Source organism: Aquarana catesbeiana, linkage group LG10, assembly GCF_042186555.1.
Source record: "Aquarana catesbeiana isolate 2022-GZ linkage group LG10, ASM4218655v1, whole genome shotgun sequence".
In the NCBI taxonomy this organism is placed as follows: domain Eukaryota; kingdom Metazoa; phylum Chordata; class Amphibia; order Anura; family Ranidae; genus Aquarana; species Aquarana catesbeiana.
In genome coordinates, this window is record NC_133333.1 from 238,308,203 (window position 1) to 238,328,283 (window position 20,081).

Below are 20,081 nucleotides of genomic sequence, written 5' to 3' on the forward strand. Positions count from 1 at the left end.
CACCGCTCCCTTCACCGCTCCGAAGATGCTGCTGGCAGGACTTTTTTTACCGTCCTGCCAGCGCATCGCTCCAGTGTGAAAGCCCTCGGGGCTTTCACACCGGAATGAAAGTAGCGGCACTTTCAGGTCGGTTTGCAGGCGCTATTATTAGCGCAATAGCGCCTGCAAACCGCCCCAGTGTGAAAGGGCTCTTAGTTAATATGTAAAGTTTTAAAAAAAGACATTTTATTCCTAAATATCTATATGCAGTGGTAAATATAAATAACAAACTATATAGTTAGAGAGCAAAATCTCTAATCCACTCTGAGAATAACAGACAGAAGAGATATAGTGTATATACTATTAGGAGATATACTGTATATACTATTAGAGGTTGAATCTAGTAACATCAGACTCAGATCTTTTTTAAAGAAAAAAGACTGTTAAAGACTCTTTTGAATATTTTCAAACAGAACTAAGGCCTCATGCAAACACGCGTTCAGAGGCAGTTGGACACTTTTTTTTATTTTTCAACTGGCCCTGAACCCATTCAATGTTATCCTATGTGTCCATGTACACAGTCTTGTTTTTTGGCGTTTTTAGACAGTTGCGTTTTAACCTCGTTTTTCCAGAAACAAAAAAAATGGGTTCAGACGCAGAAGTTTTCCACGTTTCAGACGCTAAACGCCGGTGCCGCGTTTGCGCTTTATAAGTGTTTTTAAAGGAACATTTTACGTCCCGACTTTGGGGCCCCATATCTCGGGGCCACTTGGTGCTAGGAACCCCAAATTTGGTGTGCTAACACAGTTGGACGAACACCATAAAATATCTAAATTTCCAAGCACCAAGTGGCTCAGATATGGGGCCCCAAAATCGGGTCACAAAATATCATTCTCTGCTGCAGAAAAGTGCTTGACATTTTGCGAGCCGACTTTGGGGCCCCTTGGTGCATTTTTGGGGTTCCTAGCACTAAGTGGCCCCGAGATACGGGGCCCCAAAGTTGGGTTGCAAAATGTCATTCTCTGCTCTGCAGACGCTTCTAGACGCAAATGAGGCAAAACTGCTTTTAAAAACGTGTTCAGCAGAGTTTGCACCGGCGTCTCGTGTGCATGAGGCCTAATAACTAATGTTATATGCTGGCCATACAAAAACAATGTCTTCCTTCAAAAAAAATGTAATTTTAAGAACATTCGTTTGCTTTTCGAATCGTTAGTGGGGTCAAATCGACGTTCGTTTTCAACCACAGTGACGGGAAAATTTAGAAAACTTCTCAGTCAAAGGAATTTTCAAACAGTGTATGTTTTCGTTCAGAAATTATTCCCTTTAAAACAGAATGTTAAAAGCAAGTGAACATTTCAAACAACATTCTTTCATTCAGCGAATGTACAAAGATTTTTTCATATGAATATTCTCATCTGAAAATTGATCCATATAGCCAGCATAAGGCTCAGTACACACCTATGCAGTTTGCTTTTGATCTGTTTATACACTGCTTTTTGCTGTGTGTTAAGTACAGTATAAAGTGCCCCAATAGAAAGGTAAAGAACTTCTGCCTTTAGAACCGCTCACTTCCTGCCCGGGACTACATGTCCCATGAGGCATTGCTCCTCATACATTCACAAGTTCTCAGGCACTTACTGACCTGTATGGAAGATGTACTGAGCTGTATGTCTGCTGCACTGTATTTCCTGATATGTAAACAAAGAATGCATTCTGTATGCAGGCCAACTAATCAGCTAACCGATTAATCAATTATGAAAATGGTAATCGATTAATTTCATAATCGATTAGTTATCGATTGTTTCAGCCCTAGTTTAGTGTGTCTATTCCCTCTTGAAGGGGTATTGTTCAGGTTGGCCTCCAGTTTGTTTCTGTGTTGAGCGCCTGTTACCTGGTTGGCTCTTGTGTTAGCCTTGGGATTTTTCGTTGTCCCACCCCTCATGTTTGGCACTGCTTTGTGATGTCCCTATGGTTCTGAATAATGAACGAATGGAAAAAATAGGATTTTTTGACTTGCCATAAAATCAGTTTCTCTGAGTTCATTGACAGACACAGCACCCACCTCTCTTAGGAGTTTTGACGCTTCTGACATTGCTTGTTACTAAACCTGAAGGTCTATAGCAGAGAGGGGGGTGTATATCACCTAGGACTACCCATAGGCATAGCCAATTCTTCTCCTTCTCCTCCTTGAAGTGTTGGGCGTGTTTTTAAAACCTTTTTTTAAATTTTTTATTTTTACTGTTCTCTTAAAAAAATTAAGTCACTTATTCCTATCACAGGGAATGTAAACATCCCTTGTAATAAAAAAAAAAAGCATGACAGGACCTCTTAAATGAGATCTGGGGTCAAAAAGTCTTCGGATCTCATATTTACACCAAAATGCAATAAATTAAAAAAATAATTGTCTTTTTAAGTCTGTGTTTTTTTTTTTTTTTTGTTTTTTTTTTTGTTTTTTTAAGAGCTATGGGCTTCTGCCCTGCAATGGTATGGAGACCGGTGGGGGACATCTTCCCCTCACTTGTCTCCATGCCTAACAGGGAGAAAAACCCGATCGCCTCCGCCACTACCAACTGCTCCGGTAAGTGGCAGAGGGCACTGGAGCATGGCGGGAGGCGGGGCCCTTTCCCGCCGACCAATTTTAAATCTGATCGCGCAGCGAATCCGCCGCAGAGACCACTTTTATCTGAAAGCAGACCGCTTGCTGAGGAGGATACCAGGGTTATGACAGCTACCTGCCATAAAGATATTCCTCTTTAAAGTAGCGACGTAAAACAGTGGGCGGTCCTGTAAGTGGTTAAATTAACTTTTCAGCTAGCATTTCCACCCATAGTTTGTTAAACCTTGATGGATTATGTCGATACCCTGATTGTGTCCTTCTGAACCTAAGCAAAAGGAATTTGAGATCATTTTTATCTCCACATAATTTGGGAATTTGTCTATAACCTGAAATTTGGTTTCATCTGGTGATTAACATACTCATTCTTCTACCTGTATTGACTTGGTTTAACGTTGACACCTATATATTTTATATATATATATATATATATATATATATATATATATATATATATATATATATATATATATATATATATATATATATATATATATATATATATATATATATATATATATATATTTATTATTATTATTGTGCTGAATGTTTTACCAGGGTGTATATTTTTATATAAATTAATAAAAAAAAGTTATATAAAAAATATACATCGCTCAAGGCCATGACAGAGGTGCTTACAGTTGTCAGTTTTTTTTTTTTTCTTTATGGGAGAACCTATATCCCAAAAGAAACAAAACTGCTTATGAGGTGAGTTGCAGTTTGACTTTATTTGTGTATCTAAATTTGCTAGTGCATCTCGCGCCCCCCCATCCCCCCCCCCCCCCCCCCCCCCCCCGACTTACAATGTTGCTGTCCAACAGTGCCCACTGTGCTCCTTCATCCAGAGTGGGGGTAGTCTAATACAGGAGATGTTACTAGCCAAATCACCTGGGGGGAGGGAAAGCCAAAAAAAACAAATGCAGCCACCACATTTAATGATTGGTAAGCTGCAATATACTGTACTACATTGTTTTTAGGTTTTAATACTGCTTTAATTTAGAATTGAAGCTGTTTAGGAATGGATGGACATCAGCCTGGTTTGTCTTCAGGATTTTTCCTCTACTGACCTCTAGTGGACAATCGTATTTTTTATCAAGGGGCACATTGCTGTAATATACAGTACTGTAATATACAGTATTCACCCATATCCTGCCTGTTTTATGAAATGGTACTGCAGCAGTTTTCTACTACTCATGAGAGGCAATCTAATAGCAGCCAGTCAGGACGTTGTTAAAGCGTAGTGAACTGTTTCCACCTGCAAGGCAATATTCATAATGTGCTAGTATGTATCATGCTAGCACATTATGGAAGACCTTTCTTTAAAACAAAGCTCTCTAGCAGCGCCCTGTCACCGCTGCAGAGGCTTCCATCTTCACCTGGTCTCTTCTGGGGTCCCTCCGACGCTCCTGGCTCCTCCTCTTCTCGAGGACCCCACCCCGCCCCCCGGCTCCCACGTCGTTGGATTTGATTAACAGCGGGAGCCAATGGCCCCTGCTGCTAGAAATCTATCCAATGAGGGCCCGAGACAGCAGCTGGTGTGCTCGTCCCCATTGCTGGAAAGACCGTGTTCAGGTAAGTAAAGAAGGGGGGGCGCTGCTGCGTCATGGGAGGTTTTTCACCTTAATGCGTAGAATGCATTAAGGTTGCAAAACCCTGAGGATTTATAACCCCTTTAAAGGGGTTGTAAAGGTTCATGGTTTTTTCACCTTAATGCATCCTATGCATTAAGGTGAAAAAACGTCCGACAATACTGGCCCCAGCCCCCCATTTTACTTACCTGAGCCCGTTCACCCGCTGCGCTCGCCCCCGATTTCCTCTTCGCCGCTCAGCCTGGCCGTTGATTGGCTAGAGTGGATGGATTGAAAGAAGCGCAGCCATTGGCTCGCGCAGCTGTCAATCACATCCAATGACGCGGTGCGCCGGGGGGCAGGGCCGAGTGATACAGTCAGCGGCTATAGCCGCCGGCTGTATCACGGGAGCGCGCCCGCAAGAACTAAACGCCATGCGAGAGAACTCGCATGAAGGTGTTCTCGCGGGGAGGAGCTGAGCCAGCCGCCGAGGGACCCCAGAAGACCAGGTTCGGGGCCACTCTGTGCAAAACGAGCTGCACAGTGGAGGTAAGTATAACATGTTTGTTATTTAAAAAAAAAAAAAAAATACCTTTACAACCCCTTTAAGAGAGCTTTAACAAAGTGTCAAAGAGCTCTTATAGACATTCGGTTTAGTTTCTTACTACTGTTTGCATGGGGGGGGGGGGGGTTGTCTTTTCTTATATTCTCCTTTTTTGTTGCATTTTTTTAAAATCCTTCTTCTATTGTGTACAGTGGACCTGGTAGCCACATCTCTAATAAATAAGCTGATCCATAAATCTTTGGTGGAGTCGCCTCAAAATGTAGAGGTCTTGCAGAGTGATCCCATGTCGCCTTTATATTCAGTGAAGTCGTTTGAGGAACTTCGCCTGTAAGTAGTTAATATATATACACTACCAACACATTTTAAACTTTCCTTGCTTCTCAATGACCTCCAAATGCTCATCTGAGTTTACCTATAAAAGCAGGTAATCCTCTGCCCTGGCTTTCTGTCTTTTGGGCTCTTTTCTCCTACTTGGGAAGGGGAGGAGTATCAGCAGCCATTCTAAAAACCTGTGTCCTTAACCCTCGTTTCACATATTTATGCTCTTGCAGGCAGTATTTGCTCTGGCATGGAAGCCTGTTTATTTAAATGGGTTGCTGTGCTGGAATTTCATGCAGAAAAAGGTGGATGCACCTTTTAGTAACCCTGCGGTTCTGGTACATGCGTGGGGATTCCGTTCATAATGAGAATTCTGCCATTCAGAATCATTTTCCAGGGCAGCATCCGAGAAATGGGCTCCTCCCTGAAACAGGAAACTCATTAGTCCACCAATATAAATTTGTCTTACCTGTGTGCCTCAGTTGTTTTGTGTTTCCTCCGGGCCCACAGCAGCTGCAAATATTTTGTGTTTTTTTTTTTTTTTTTTTTCCCCCAGTCTGTGCTTTCTGCAGGGGACTCCCTGACCAGCATTCAGCCCAGTGGGCTTTGGGAGGTCGAGCAGGGGCAGCAATGCGAGCCTGAGTGCTCTGCCTGAAGTTTTTCTCCTACAGAAGGGTATGCTACTACACCCCCCCATGCTGTATTTTCATGCTGCTGGCACTCCCCCCCCCCCCCCCCCCAAACCCCCCTCCCCTGCAGATCCACTGGTGGAGTCGTGGCTAGCCTATCCACCTGGGTGAAAATCGGGCGGTAACTCTCTGCATGTCATCCACAGCACTCTGTAGTCACCACCCCCAAACCCCCCACCCCCCCGCCGCATGTGCATGTGGCCGGCCCAGGGAGGTGTACTAAGATGACGCTGGAAGCGTTGTTTCCGGTGATGCGGTTCTGGTCGGCGGCCATTTTGGTGGAGGCTGGAAGCCTATTGGACAAACTCTAGAGTGGGTCACTTCCGGGCGGCGGCAGGAATTTATACAAAAAAAAGTCTGACAAGTTATCAAAGGCCTCACTCCCTAATGGAATTCTAGAAAGGAGAACATCAGCAGGAAATGGCATTTGCAGGTATGTTCACCAACCTGCACGAGGTCAGATTGGGGCAGGGCTGGAGCAGTTAAATGGACACTCTCAGCAGAGGATCCTGGTGGCTGACCATGTCGGTCGCTTCTCCACCCTGCCGATCCTGCAAGCCAGGACAGCTCCAAGGTAAGCCAGGGTATTCTGGAGTCACCTTTGTCTTCACCTCACTACAAACGTTTTCACTTGTTTAAGTGCAATTTGGTAAAACCGCCTACCTCACAGGGTCCTCTGTGCTTGATTACAGGCAAAGGAAAAGAGGGCGAAAGTCAGCAGCAAGGCATGCGCGTCTTGCGGCCACCGGTTTTCTCCTGATTGGAAAAAGCCACTATGCCAAAAATGCTTAGACAAAATGGTGGCTAAGGAGTTGCAAGGCTGCCTCAGACGTGCTCAGTTTGTTCAAAAAAGAAATAAAGAACACTATTTCACCCCTATGCTCAGCAATTGAAAACTTGCAGGTACCTGCAAGTTCCAGTCAAACCAGTACCCCATCCACTAGCGTGCAAAGAGGTGGATCCACAAGAGCAGAAGAACGATTTGGATAATTTGGAACAAGAATCTGAGGAAGGCCTATGCTCAGATTCTGAAGATGACCTGGCATCAGAGGGCAACTAATTTCCCTCAAAAGATACGGACAGTCTTCTAAGGGCTATAGCCAACGCGCTGGACATCAAAGAACAAAAAGCCACAGAACTTTCACTGCGTGACAAAATGTACAAAGGGCTACAGCCCAAGAAACCCAATGTTTCCAGTACAGCACACTCTGACATAGTCAAGAGAGTGGGAAGAACCAGAAAAGCAGCTCCTCATACCAGCAGCGATTAAACAGATACCAAAGCTCGGGCAAAGTGGATGCTTCTCTAGCAAGAGTCGCGAACAAATCTGACTTGGCTTTTGACGATGCGGGTACCTTTAAATGACCCCATGGAGAAGATGCAGCAGCTTTCCTAGCGGATGCCTCGGCCGAAACCGTAATAATATCCTCTAGAGCCACGGCCTTAGTAAGTTAGGCCCGAAGAGCCCTGTGGTTGACATTGTGGGAAGGGGATATCGCTTCCAAGAACAGGCTGTGCGAAATCCCATTCACTGGAGATCTGCTGTTTGGGCCTGACCTAGAAACCATACTAGACAGGACTGCAGGAAAGATCAAAGGGTTCCCTGGGTGAAAAAAAAAACGGCCTTTCGTCAATTTAAAAAAAAAAATAAATTCAACAAGCCGTGAACAAAAATCAATGGACCGCAAAACCAAGGCAAAGGAGAATTCATCCTCAAGCCTACCAATCAAAAGAACAAACAATGACAGTCTTCAAGTGGGGTGGGGGGGCAAACTGGCAGCTTTTGCCCACCATTGGAGGGAAGCTACAAAAACAAACTTGTCTGCCACACCATAGCAGAGGGCTACACAAGAATTTTCTGCCCGCCCCCCAACCAAGTACCTAATGACCATCCTCCCAAGGGACGAAGACCAGGCAAAGGCCTAGAGTCCCTGGAAACCCTGTTGACCCAGAGAGTTATCCGTCATGCCCCACAAGTGGAGAAAACAGGGTTTTACTCATATATCTTCGCAAAGAAAAAATGTCAGGCACCTCAAGCCACAAAACAGGAGAATAAAATACCTGAGATTCAGGATGGAGTCCATCTATTTAGTCAAATATCCTGCCAGCAGGGATATTCATATCTATGATAGACCTACGAGATGCTTGCCTACATGTCCCTATAAATAAGTCAGATTCCTAAGGTTTGCGATTTAGGGACCGGCGGCTATCCTGCACCCACAGTACATGTCTGCCCTTTGGCATCTCTCTGGGCCCAGGATCTTTTCAAAGATAATGGCAGAAGCTCTAAAAGGCCTAAGATGACAAGGCATAGGCTTGATACCATACCTGGACGATTTACTGTTCTTTGCGGAGACTCAGGATAAACTTATGCAAAGGTTATTTTCCAATCTACAAAACCCTGGGGTGGATCGTGAATACGGAAAAATCGCAGCTGATCCCAAGCCAAAGGGAAGTGTACTTGGATTATGTGCTGGACTGCCAGATCAACCAAAATCTTCCTAGCAGAAGGAAAGGGCAGAAAAATCAGACTATAGCCTCTCTGGTGGACACCAATTCCATCACAATCAGGTGAGGGATGGCAGTACTGGGTCTGACGGCTTTGATCAGACAATGCCACAATGGTGGCATACTTAAACAGGCAAGGGGGACAAAATCCCAACGCTTGATGAGCCTGAGGGAACCAACTCTGTTATGGGCAGAAATCAATATCTGGCATCCATCTGAAAGGAACGGACAATACTCTAGCAGATTTTATGAGTCTAAAGACTATAAAACAAAGTGGTCACTAAATCAAGAGGCCTTATGGATCACACAAACATGGGGGAGTGCCCAAGGTGGATCTGTTCACCCCAAAGTCAAACGCAAAACTACCAGTGTTTGGTTTTTGTTTTTTGTTTTTTTGTTTTTTTTCCACTAGATCCCACAGATGGCAACAGCAGAATAGATGTGTTCAGCCAAAGCTTGGGTCAACAGCTATGTTATACATTCCCTCCAACTGCCATAATACCAAGAGTGATTAAAAAAATCAAAGCAGAAAAAGCAACGGTGATACTCCATAGCACCATACTGGCCCCAAAGAGCACGGTTCAGCCACTGAACCTCAGTGTCCAACCACACCTGACACTGCCTGACTTGCCAAATCGCTTATCGCAGGGACCAGTCAACAGTCCAAACAACAAATTCTTGAAGCTTTTGGCTTGGTGACTGAAAGGGTGAGACTGCAAAATAAAGGACTGCCAAACAGGGTGATTGACACCTTTCTAGACAGCAGAAAACCCGTGACTAGAGCCATCTACAAAAATAAGGAAGTTTTGTCTCGACATAAAAGGAAACCGAGTTCCAGAAGAGAAATCATCCTGGCTGTTCTGGATTTTCTGCATGAGGGAGCAGACAAGAATATCTCCCGGAGCACACTAAAGGTACAAATGGCAGCCCTCTCCTTTTCTGGACACCAGACTAGCAGAAGATCCGCTCATAAAGAGATTTATAATCTCGTTAAATAGAGCTAGACCTGCGAGAATTGACAGAACTCTGACATGGAACGTGTCCACAATGCTCAGAGGATCTCTCCCCCATTTGAGCCATTGGAAGAAGGCTCAGATAAAGACCTTACTCTAAAAAAAAAAAAAAAAAATGCAATTTTAGTGGCCCTAGGCCAGCCAGAGAGTGAAATCCAAGCACTTTCCATAATGGAGCCATACTGCCTCATGCAGACAAAATAATTCTCTCACCAGACAGCTTTCCTACCAAAAGTTTCTTCAACATTCCACAGGATGCAAAATGTGGTTATTCCATCTCTTCCAAAATCGGAGGACCGCAAAAAGACACCTACAACAAGCTAGATGTAAGAAAGATGCTCATAGCTTCTCTTGAGAGAACGAAGGACTGGCAAAGAACTACCTCATTATTCATCCTCTACGCAGGAGTCAATCAGGGAAAACCGGCATTGAAAAACACGCTAAGCAGATGGATAAAACTTGCCATACAGACGGCCTATGGGCCACAAAGCCTTACCCCTCCAAGCAGGGTCTAAGCCCATTCAACCAGAGCTTGAGCAACCTCGGTCGCAGAGAAGGCAGGGGCAACTCCTGCGCAGATCTGCAGGGCAGTGACATAGTCCAGCTTCAGTACCTTTGCAAGGCACTACCGTATCGACCAGCTGTCCAGCCAAGACCGGACATTTGGTCGCAAGATGTTCCAGACCTTATCCCCACCCTAGTTAGTATTGCTTGATACATCCCCCTCGGATGCTGCCCTGGAAGACTATTTGAGAAAACGGGTACCTGGTAACTTTTCCTAGACAGTCTTTTGGGGCAGCACTAGTTTCCACCCTAAGTGATTAATACCAGGTATTGTGAGGAAGCATTAGCTGACTGAGGTTCCTTAATACTGAGGCACACACCATTTCAAATGGTGGACTAATGTGTTTCCTGTTTCAGGGAGGAGGAGCCTATCTCTCGGATGCTGCCCTGGAAGACTTCCTAGAAAAAGTTACCAGGTACCCAACTCTTGAATTTCAAGATAAACACAAAATACCTAATTTTTTGTAAAATCCAAAAGATGGTGTTATGCTGAGTAAATGGCTAACTAGCATGTCCCACTTTTTAAAATTGTGCATGCTTGTGGAATGGCAACAAATGACGTCGCCACAGATGACTATTTATAAGCCTTTACAGGGTACCAGTTTAGCGTTTGGAGGTCTGGTGCTAGAATTATTGCTCTCGCTGTGACGTTTGTGGCAATACCTCACATGTGGTGCAATTGCTATGCGTATGTGCGCAGGGCTAATGTGTGTGTTTTTGCCTTTGGAAGGGGGGCGCTTTGAAAAATGTTTTTACTTAAATTTTTTTTATCACTTTTATTACTGTTACAAAGGTAAACATTCCTTTCTCTTTATGGAGACATCTGGGGTCCGAGACCCCAGATGCCTCCTCTGCTTTTGCAAGCATCTGAGTACACCAAGATCGGTGTGTGCCGATGCTTTCCAAATTTAAAAATGTTGCTGTTTAAATCCGAGAAACCGGAAGTGATGAGTGCTTCTCTTCTGGTTTCCTATACCATAGATCTAATCAAAGACCACCTGGTTCTCAAGCTGAACGAATGAGTGACTTGTATAGCGCTGCCTATGCAAACCAAATCGCCTCAGGGCGCTTTCCGATAGTGTCCGTCTGTAGAACGGTCCTTTACCCCATATGGTCCCGATACGCATACTAGGGCCAATTTTTAGACAGGATCTAATTAACCTACCAGCATGTCTTTGGAGCGTGGGAGGAAACCCACGCAGGCACAGGGAGAACATGCAAACTCCAGGCAGATAGTGTCGTGGTCAGGATTTGAACCAGCAACCCTATTGCTAGGTGTAAGTGCTAACCACTACACCACTGTGCTGCCCTGTGGTAAGATAGCGGAACTGCCAGCTGAACACTCAGGTCTCCTGGTGGGATGGGGGAGCCACATGGAGGGGGGGGGGAAATGTTCCCTCCCGCTGCTTGTAAATACAATCCAGTGGCTAATTACTTGCTAGGATTGCTTTATACAAGAGCCAACTGCTGGCTAAAAAAATCCCGGGATGATGCCTGTAGCTGCAGGCATCCTGGTATAACCTCTTAAAGCCGAATGATGTACATGTACGTCATTTGACGTTAAGTGGATAAGGTAAAAAGTTTGTTACATTTTTGCCCTTTCCACCCCGTCCCCAATACTTACCTGAGCCCTCATTTGATCCAGTGTTGTGCCTGTCTGCAGTTGGTACATACTAAAATCCCTGTATCGATAGACACCCACAATCTATTACTAACCTATCTAGCCCTGTAAAGAAAAAAATCAGTATACGTACCTTTTTCTGCAGGCGATCCGACTCAATCCCACGCTGAGCTGTCAGCCACGGCTTCGCTGTGGAAGTGGGTGCAGAGGACCCCATAGTAAGTCTATGGGTGACGTCACTTCTCATTCATTTCACAGCCCTTGTCGGCCGTGTCCTCTGCAGAGCTTCTGCCACTGGAAGTCGGGTTGCCTTCAGAAAAGTTATGTATACTGTTTTTTTCTTTACAAGGCTAGATAGGTTAGTGTTAGATTGTGGGTGTCTAGATGCAGGGATTTTTAGTTTTAGCATGGTCTTCCACTTGAAGATAATGGAGAGCTTTGGGTTGAAGGAGTGTTGAACCGAAAGTCTGCACACCTCCTGTGGGACTTTCAGAACATAAGAGTAGTCCTTAATTTTTAGCTTTGATGCAAAACAAGAACTGGTTGCCCCAAACCAATCCCAATCCTGAGCATATGCTGTACGTTACTCACTGTTGGCAATACACTTCATAGTGGAATCGTTAGGGCTGCCTGCCCTGGATGGATGCTTGGGGAGGAGATTAATACATGTAAATGTTGTTGCTTGTTTCCCTGTAGAAAGCCTGAACTGCTTAAAGGAGTGTATACAATGGGATTCAACAGGCCATCAAAGATACAGGAAACTGCTTTGCCTATGATGCTTGCATATCCGTAAGTTATTACAAATTATTATCATACATGATTTATATAGTGCCTACAGTTTGCGCAGCGCTTTACAACAGTAGGGCAGACAGTACAATTACACTACAATTCAATACAGGAGGAATCAGAGGGCCTTGCTCATTGGAGCTTACAATCTAGGAGGGAGGGACAAGTGATACGAAATGGTAATAACTGTGGGGGATGAGCTGCTGAAGAAAATAAAAGCAGGTGGAGGAAGGGTGGGTAGGCTTCTCCAAAGGAAGTTTTCAGTGATTGCCTAAAAGTAGATAGATTTGGAGATATTCTGACAGATTGGGGTAGGGTATTCCAGAGGATGTGAGAGGCTCGGGAGAAGCCCTGGAGGTGAATATGGGAGGAAGCTTGAGAGCAGGAGGAACAAAGGGGGTGATTGGGTTGGCATTTTGAGACTAGGCTAGTGATGAAGCTGGGGGCAGATTTGTGGATGGCTTTGTAAATTTTTGTTTTGAATTTAATTTGGATGAGTGGCAGCCAATGGAGGGATTGGCAGAGAGGGGTAACAGACGCTGAGTGGTTTGTAAAGTGGATGAGTAAGTTCAATCTGAACCATTTTTATCATTTACAAACTACTGTAACCTGTTCCCAATGCTGCTTCCCCTTTCCCACTTCAAGAATGACGGGCAGGAAGACCCCTGCCTGTGTTTGAATGATGTGATGGTTGTCTTTTCTGTGAATCAAATTGAATTTCAGTCTACTAAACTGATTCATTTTGTGTCTGCAGCCCACAGAATTTGATTGCCCAGAGTCAGTCGGGCACTGGAAAGACGGCTGCTTTTGTCCTCGCCATGCTCAGCAGAGTAAACCCTCTGAAAAAATATCCACAGGTAAGCTCACAGGAAGGATGATACCTTGAGGTTCTGAAGACCTACAATCCAGTTTTTATAAATATTTGGTCCTGGGGCTAGAATTTTTTTAGTTTCATTGTATGCTAATAGATATGTTGGTACATTTGTTTTCAGGCTGCTGCATACTGGATACATTATGTTTGAATTTGCTACTGCTTTTGATATTATTTTGTTGAAACCCCAAGTGTACCGTATTTGTTTCTAAGCTCCCAAAAATGTTCTACATGACCACTTGACTTCCAGAAGATTAAATGTGTGTGTGTGTTTGTTTTGTTTTTTTTCGTTGTTTTTTTTTGTTGTCCCCCCGCTATAAAAGACCGACCGCTTGGACGAAAACTTTTTTTACTTTCTGCTATAAAACCTATATCCAATAAAAAAAAGTAAGATAAATTTAGGCCAAAGTCTACTGCTACATTAAAAAAAAACCCCCAATAAGCATCCATTGGTTTGCGCAAAAGGTGTAGAATCTATGTATGTATACATTAGAGGTCGACCGATATATCGGCCGGCCGATATATCGGCCGATATTTGGCGTTTTTTACTTAATCGGCATCGGCCGATTGTGCTGATAAAAAAGGCCGATTATAACTTCAGCCGTGACTTGCAAATGACTTCTGTAATAGAAGTTAATGCAAGTTTTCTGAAGTTATCTGTGGAGAGGATTCTCCCCTCCTCTGGGCAGCCTGCCAAGTCTGATAAGAAGATACATTGTATCTTTCAGGTTCTTTTTATCAATAGACTGAACTCCCTGTGTAGAAGTTTTCAGTTTAACCATTTAAAGACTAAATCTTTTCTGACACTTGTTGCTTACAAGTAAAAATCCTGTATTTTCTGCTAGAAAATCACTTAGGACCCCCAAACATTATATATATTTTTTTAGCAGAGACCCTAGGGAATAAAATGGTGATTGTTGCAATATTTTATGTCACACGGTATTTGCGCAGCGGTCTTTCAAACGCAATTTAAAAAAAAAAAATACAGTTATGAATTAAAAAAAAAAAATAAGCAGTAAAGTTAGCCCATTTTTTTTCGTCCAAAAGTTTTGATTACCTGTTTTTGTGTATTTATTATTTAAGATAGGGTTTTTTTTTTTTTAGGTTTTTTTTTTTAGGTTTTTTTTTCTAAATTATACATACAAGTGAACTGATTGGAGGTTTGTTTTGTTTAATGTTTAAATGAAAAAAAATTTCTGTATTACTTAAGGCTGCTTTCACACTGGAGCGGGCAGGCGTTGATGGTAAAACGCTGCTAGTTTTAGCGGCGCTTTACCGTCATTTTAGAGGCGCTATTCGGCTGCTAGCGGGGCGCTTATAACCCAGCTAGCGGCCGAGGAAGGGGTTAAATGCGCCCCTGAAGCGCCGCTGCCAAAACGCTTTGCAGGCGCTTCGGTAGCGGTGCGCATTTATTTCAATGGGCAGGAGTGGTGGAGCAGCAGTATACACCGCTCCAAAGATGCCGTTTGCAGGACTTTTTTTTACATCCTGCCAGCGCATAGCCTCAGTGTGAAAGCACTCGGGATCTCACACTGAGACTGCAGGGGAGCCGTTTTACAGGCACTTTACAGGTGCTATTTTTAGCCCAAAAGCACCTGAAAAACGCCCCAGTGTGAAAGGGGTCTAACTGTTAGATTTTATGAGATGAAGGGAAAAAAGAAAGGAAAAAAAAAATCGGCCAAATATATCGGCCCAAACAAATCGGCATCACATATCGGCCATCGGCCACCGCGATTTCTAAATATCGGCATCGGCATCGGCCAGAGAAAAACCCATATCGGTCGACCTCTAGTATACATACTATATTTTTGTGTTATATTTACTAGTAATGGCGATCTGCGACTTGTAGTGGGACTGTGGTATTGCTGCAAACTGACACTTTGTGGGAACTAGTGATACTTATAGTGATCAGTGCTAAAAATACACGGTCACTGTACTAATGACACTGGCTGGGAAGAGGTTAAACGTGTAGGATGATCATCCAGTGATCAGCTTCTGCTGTGACTAATCGCACCAGAAGCGGTGTGTGCGCTCTAGGTGTAGCATTTTGTATGTTTCTGCACAGAGCTACCGCACTGTTGCAGTAAATCTACTATAGGACAATCGGGTACTGGATAATCTCATTCTAAAGCCCAAAAGAACCCTCCGTTAACCCCTTCCTGACCAGCCGCCGCAGTTATACTGCGGCAGGATGGCTCCCCTGGACGAGCCGTCATGGCTGTATGTTGGCTCTTTATGATGCTGTAGCAGGCGTGCCCGCAGCTTGTTTTTGGAGCTGATGCACGGTGACCGCTGGGCACCCGGGATCTGTGTGTGTGAACGCACAAATCCCAGTCCTGTCAGGGGAGAGGAGACAAATCGTGTGTTCCTACAAAGTAGGAACAATGATCTGTCTTCTCCTCTAGTCAGCCACATCCCCCCCCCCCCATTTAGAACACCATTAATCCATTTTATCGCCCCTTGGGGTAACCCCTTCCCTGCCAGTGACATTTATACAGTAATCAGTGGCTATTTTTAGCTCTGATTCATGTATAAATGTCAGTGGTCCCACAAAAGTGTGAAAAGTGTCTGATCTGTCCGCTGCAATGTTGCAGTCCTGATAAAAATCGCAGATCACCACTATTACTATTTAAAAAAAAATGATAAAAATGCCATAAATCTATCCCCTATTTTGTAGACGCTATAACGCTATAAGGATACACATTGGCCTAAACGGATGAAGAAATTCGTCTTTTAAAATTATTTTTTTCTTTTTGCTACAAAAAAGTACATTTTATTTCTTTTTTTAAATTGTGTTTTTGGTTTTTTATTTTTTGCATTATAAAAAAAAAAAGAGGTGATCAAATACCACCAAAAAACTATTTGTGGGATAAAGACATAAATTTTGTTTGGGCACAACATCACACGACCGCGCAATTGTCAGTTAAAGTGACGCAGTGCTGTATCGCAAAAAATGACCTGGTCAGGAAGGGGCAAATTTGGGGAAAAGTGGTTAAATTGACTTGGTACCTTCTGGGTGCATCAAGTTGTGCAAAGTCTTGGTTAATTTTCCTTAATTGGCCACTACCTAGATAGAAAATCCTCTGCCCTGCCAGGAGATGCAGACTGGGATCCTTGCTTTCTGTATAGAAGCGGTGGTTTTATTGCAGAGGTCCAACTCTCCTTCCATATGGAGTCAGAGCTTTTCAGTCCGACACTAAAAACCTTGTATTGACACACCTGGAATGTATTGAGCGTTCACTGAGTACAGTTGAATTTAAGGCTTGATTGATGCTTTCTGTGTACACGGAGCCCACCAAGCTGGGGTTCAGAGTGTTTTGCATCTGGTGTTTTTTTTTTTTTTTTTTTTTTTTTTTTATAGACAAAATTGGCATGTGTTAAACAAAAAACTGTGTTGTGTAACTAGCATTATGTTCTAATAAGTGTTAATGACAGTTCAATTTTCCTTTTTAGTGCATCTGTCTCAGCCCTACCTTTGAGCTGGCTGTGCAGACAGGAGAGGTGATCGAGCGGATGGGGACGTTTTGTGAGGATATTAAAATAGTCTATGCCCTACGTGGAAACAGACGTACGTTTTTAGCATGTGTAAATGGATTATTATGATTTCATATCCCAGCTGCTAAGTGTTTGCTTTTTTTTAAATATGATAGTGTGCATTCTCATGAATGATTTGTACCCCCTACCCATCCTTGGCTCTGTTTGAGCCTGACCCTTCACCTTGAGTGTTGGGGATTTGGGGTCAGGCAGTGAGCAGGGCCCAGTCACTAAAATGTCATAGAATCTAACAATGTCAGCTGAACAGTGGTTGTTTTTTTTATTTATTCCCCCCCACCCCCTCCCTTTTTTGGCACTGATTTGTGGCGTCCGTTTGGTCGAGAATATAAAGAGGCTGTGTCCATCCATGAACATAAGAATTTTTTTTTTTTCTTTCCAATTTTAACATCTTTAAGAGTTTGCCGGACGCAGCACCCACCCCTCTATACCCCTTTATACCAGTTAGGACTGGCCATAGGTGTTGCCGCGTTGTTTGTGTTTTTTTTTTTTCTGCCTAGTGTCGTTCTTGTAGGTGGCGCTATAGCCCTATGGTCAAATATGAAGAGGCTGTGTCCGTCTAACTCTGAGCAAGGTGATTTTACTATGAGTAACAAAAAAAAAAAAAAAAAATTCTCTTCTTTAAAGTCCTCCAGAATAGCTTTAAAATTCAATGGGGATTCTGATCCTTTCCCATTCCACCTCTACTCAAAAATAGGAAACGCTGGACTTGCAAAGGGCTCTGCCACAATTTTTTTTTTTTTTATCAGCATCAAAGTAAGTTTGCTGGTTATTGCTGTTGATGACAGGCAATGTAGATTAATGATGGCAAAGTCTTGTAATCCAAACCATGAATAAGAATTTTTTTTTTTTTTTTTTTTTTGTACACAGCTGTTAGAGGCACCAAGATAGAAGCACAGATAGTTGTCGGGACCCCGGGAACCGTCATGGATTGGTGCTTGAAGCTTAAGCTTGTGAATCCAGAGAACATTTGTGTGTTTGTATTGGATGAAGCAGATGTCATGATGGGCGTTCAGGGTTATTCCGACCATAGCATGCGTGTGAAGAGGTGGGTACATGTTAGATTGCATTTTAACTGGGGTACATGATAGTTTGCATTTTAACTGATATTCAAGGGAGTTTGCAATGAAAGGTTTCCTTGAAAGGCCATTGTACACAATATTCACTGCAAACCTGTCAGCTACTTGACACTTGTAAAAGTCTTTCCTCAGCAGCAGAAACCAGAAGATGTCTGCTGTTTAGCTTTAGTCAGAACAGTCTACTAGTTCTGGTTTCCCTTAGCTTTACCCATCTGCAGTCACCTGTCGGCTCTGTGGTTACTAAAGGTGCTGTTATTGTAGAGTGCAGGTAACAGGTGGGTAAGAATGCTTTACCACTTCAATTCTGGGCACTTTTACCCGCTTTCGGCTCAGACCAGCTTTCAGCGCTAACACTTTTGAATGACACTTAGTCGTGCTACACTGTACTGTGTTAAAATTTTGCAAATCATAAAAAAAAAAACTTATTTGGGCCAAAATTTATACTGCTACAGATTTTTGGTAAAAAAACAGATTAGTGTATATTTAGTTTGTGACATTTTGGGCTACATTCTTCAAGCTATGCTACAGATCATTGAAAATTGATCAATCCTGATGTACTGACTGCCCCCCCCCCCCCCCATGACCCCTTTTCGTCAAGTAAGACAGTCCAACGTATTTAGTAAGAGGCCTTTTTATTTTTTTTTTTTTTCTTCAAACTATTTGCATGGCATAGACCTACTTGCAATTACACCCCAAAACCCATTTTGCAACTTGTCTTGAGCCACATGTTAGACTTATCCACAGTTTGGCCACTTACTATCACTACCTATCACATTTTTGGAAGACCAGGGCAGTGGAACACCCACAAAATTACCCTATTTTGGAAAGCAAATACCTCAACATATATTCTATGAGGCATATTGAGTCTTTTGATCATTACATTTTTTTTTTTTTTAATTTTTTTTTTTTTTTCCAAATTTGTTGGGAAGACTATATATAAAAAAAAAAGTGAAGGAATTTTCTAACCGTATGGACATACTAAGAGTTACACCCCAAAATACATTCTGGTACTCCTCCCAATTATGGGGTTACCATATGTGTAAGAACCTTTTCAATGTCTGAACAGATTATGTACCCAACATTGCAACTTGTGTAACACAAAAACAAACAAAAGCTATATAGAAAACAATGTACTGTAATGGTTGTCTCTGTGTGTGGTAAGTGAATATAGCATAGTGTAGCTTCACCTACTGCAGTTCCTGTTCCTAAAGGCCAAGCAAGCCTACCTTACTGATTCGTGGCTGCCCCCGTAGCATGGTGCTATGTTCATTGACCAGGAAGTATAGGAAGCAGAACAAAGGGAAAATTAAAGATTACATGTGGTTGGAGGAGACTATTGGTCCAGGAAGCGGGCAGAGACATGGCTGTTCTTGACCAAGGGGAAACGCGCAAGCAGGAAAATGCTCTATTAACATGCCGGGGTCAATACAGGCACCAGGCAAGAACATGGTCAATTAAGTGCTGGGTCAGTACAGGCAGAGAGATGTGGTCAGCACAGTCAAAGTATTGGTCCAGTCAGCTGGCGAAACATCAGGCTTAGGGCCTCAGTTAAGACCTGGGCACAGGGGTAGTGGTTTATTCCCACCCAATCTCTCCAAAGCCTCCAGGCCCTGATCTGGGAATTACAAAACATGGAGAAAACCAAAAACTGTTTCTCTACTCTGAAGCCCCTCACGTATGAGACTTGTGTGTTATCTTGAATCCCACTACTATAGTAACAGTGCAAAGGATCAGTCCAAGCAGCAGGCAGAAAACCTGATCGCGTTAACAGGCTGGGGTCTGTGCAGGTGGAAGGCAGAAACGTGATGGATAAACAAGTCATAGTTGATAAACAGGCCAGGGTCAGTTCAGATGGAAGGCAGTGGCATGGTTGGTTGAGGCAGCAGGCAAAGGATCAGTACAGATACTGGGGGGGGGGGGGGGGGGGGGGGTTGGTGGTAGGCTCATGGGCTATAATATTTTAGCAATGTGTGAAAATGTCAGAAGCAGCCTCTGATGCGTAGGCCTGGTTGGAAGGGACACTGAAAACTGGTGTTTCCTAACTCCCCCCTCTGCTGGAAACCCAATATCTTTTTTTGGAGTATAAGCCCGGGTTCACACTATACCGGGCTGCGGATCACACAGGAGCGCTGTGCGTCCGTGTTCCCTGTTTCAGGGAAGAATCGGGGCCGATTCTATGCCTGAATTCGGCCCTGAAACGGAGCCAAAGACGCACAGCGTTTTTGTGCAGTGCGCTCCGCAGCCGCCCTGGAGATATGTGAACCGGCTCCATAGGGAGCCAGTCATATTCTCCTACTATGCGAATTAGATGTGGGGAAACCCACATCTAATTCGCATAGGTGTGAACCCGGGCT

The 20,081-nt window shown here is 43.6% G+C and overlaps 1 protein-coding gene across 1 annotated transcript in view; it reads left to right on the plus strand.

The window, feature by feature from the left end:
- The window catches only part of DDX25 (DEAD-box helicase 25), a 53,814-nt gene that overhangs the window by 23,361 nt on the left and 10,372 nt on the right, over positions 1 to 20,081 (plus strand). The window contains exons 4-8 of the mRNA XM_073603482.1: positions 4,918 to 5,053; positions 12,136 to 12,228; positions 12,980 to 13,082; positions 16,550 to 16,664; positions 17,519 to 17,696. Of these exons, the coding sequence (XP_073459583.1) occupies positions 4,918 to 5,053; positions 12,136 to 12,228; positions 12,980 to 13,082; positions 16,550 to 16,664; positions 17,519 to 17,696 (625 nt within the window). The remainder of the gene's footprint in view (positions 1 to 4,917; positions 5,054 to 12,135; positions 12,229 to 12,979; positions 13,083 to 16,549; positions 16,665 to 17,518; positions 17,697 to 20,081) is intronic.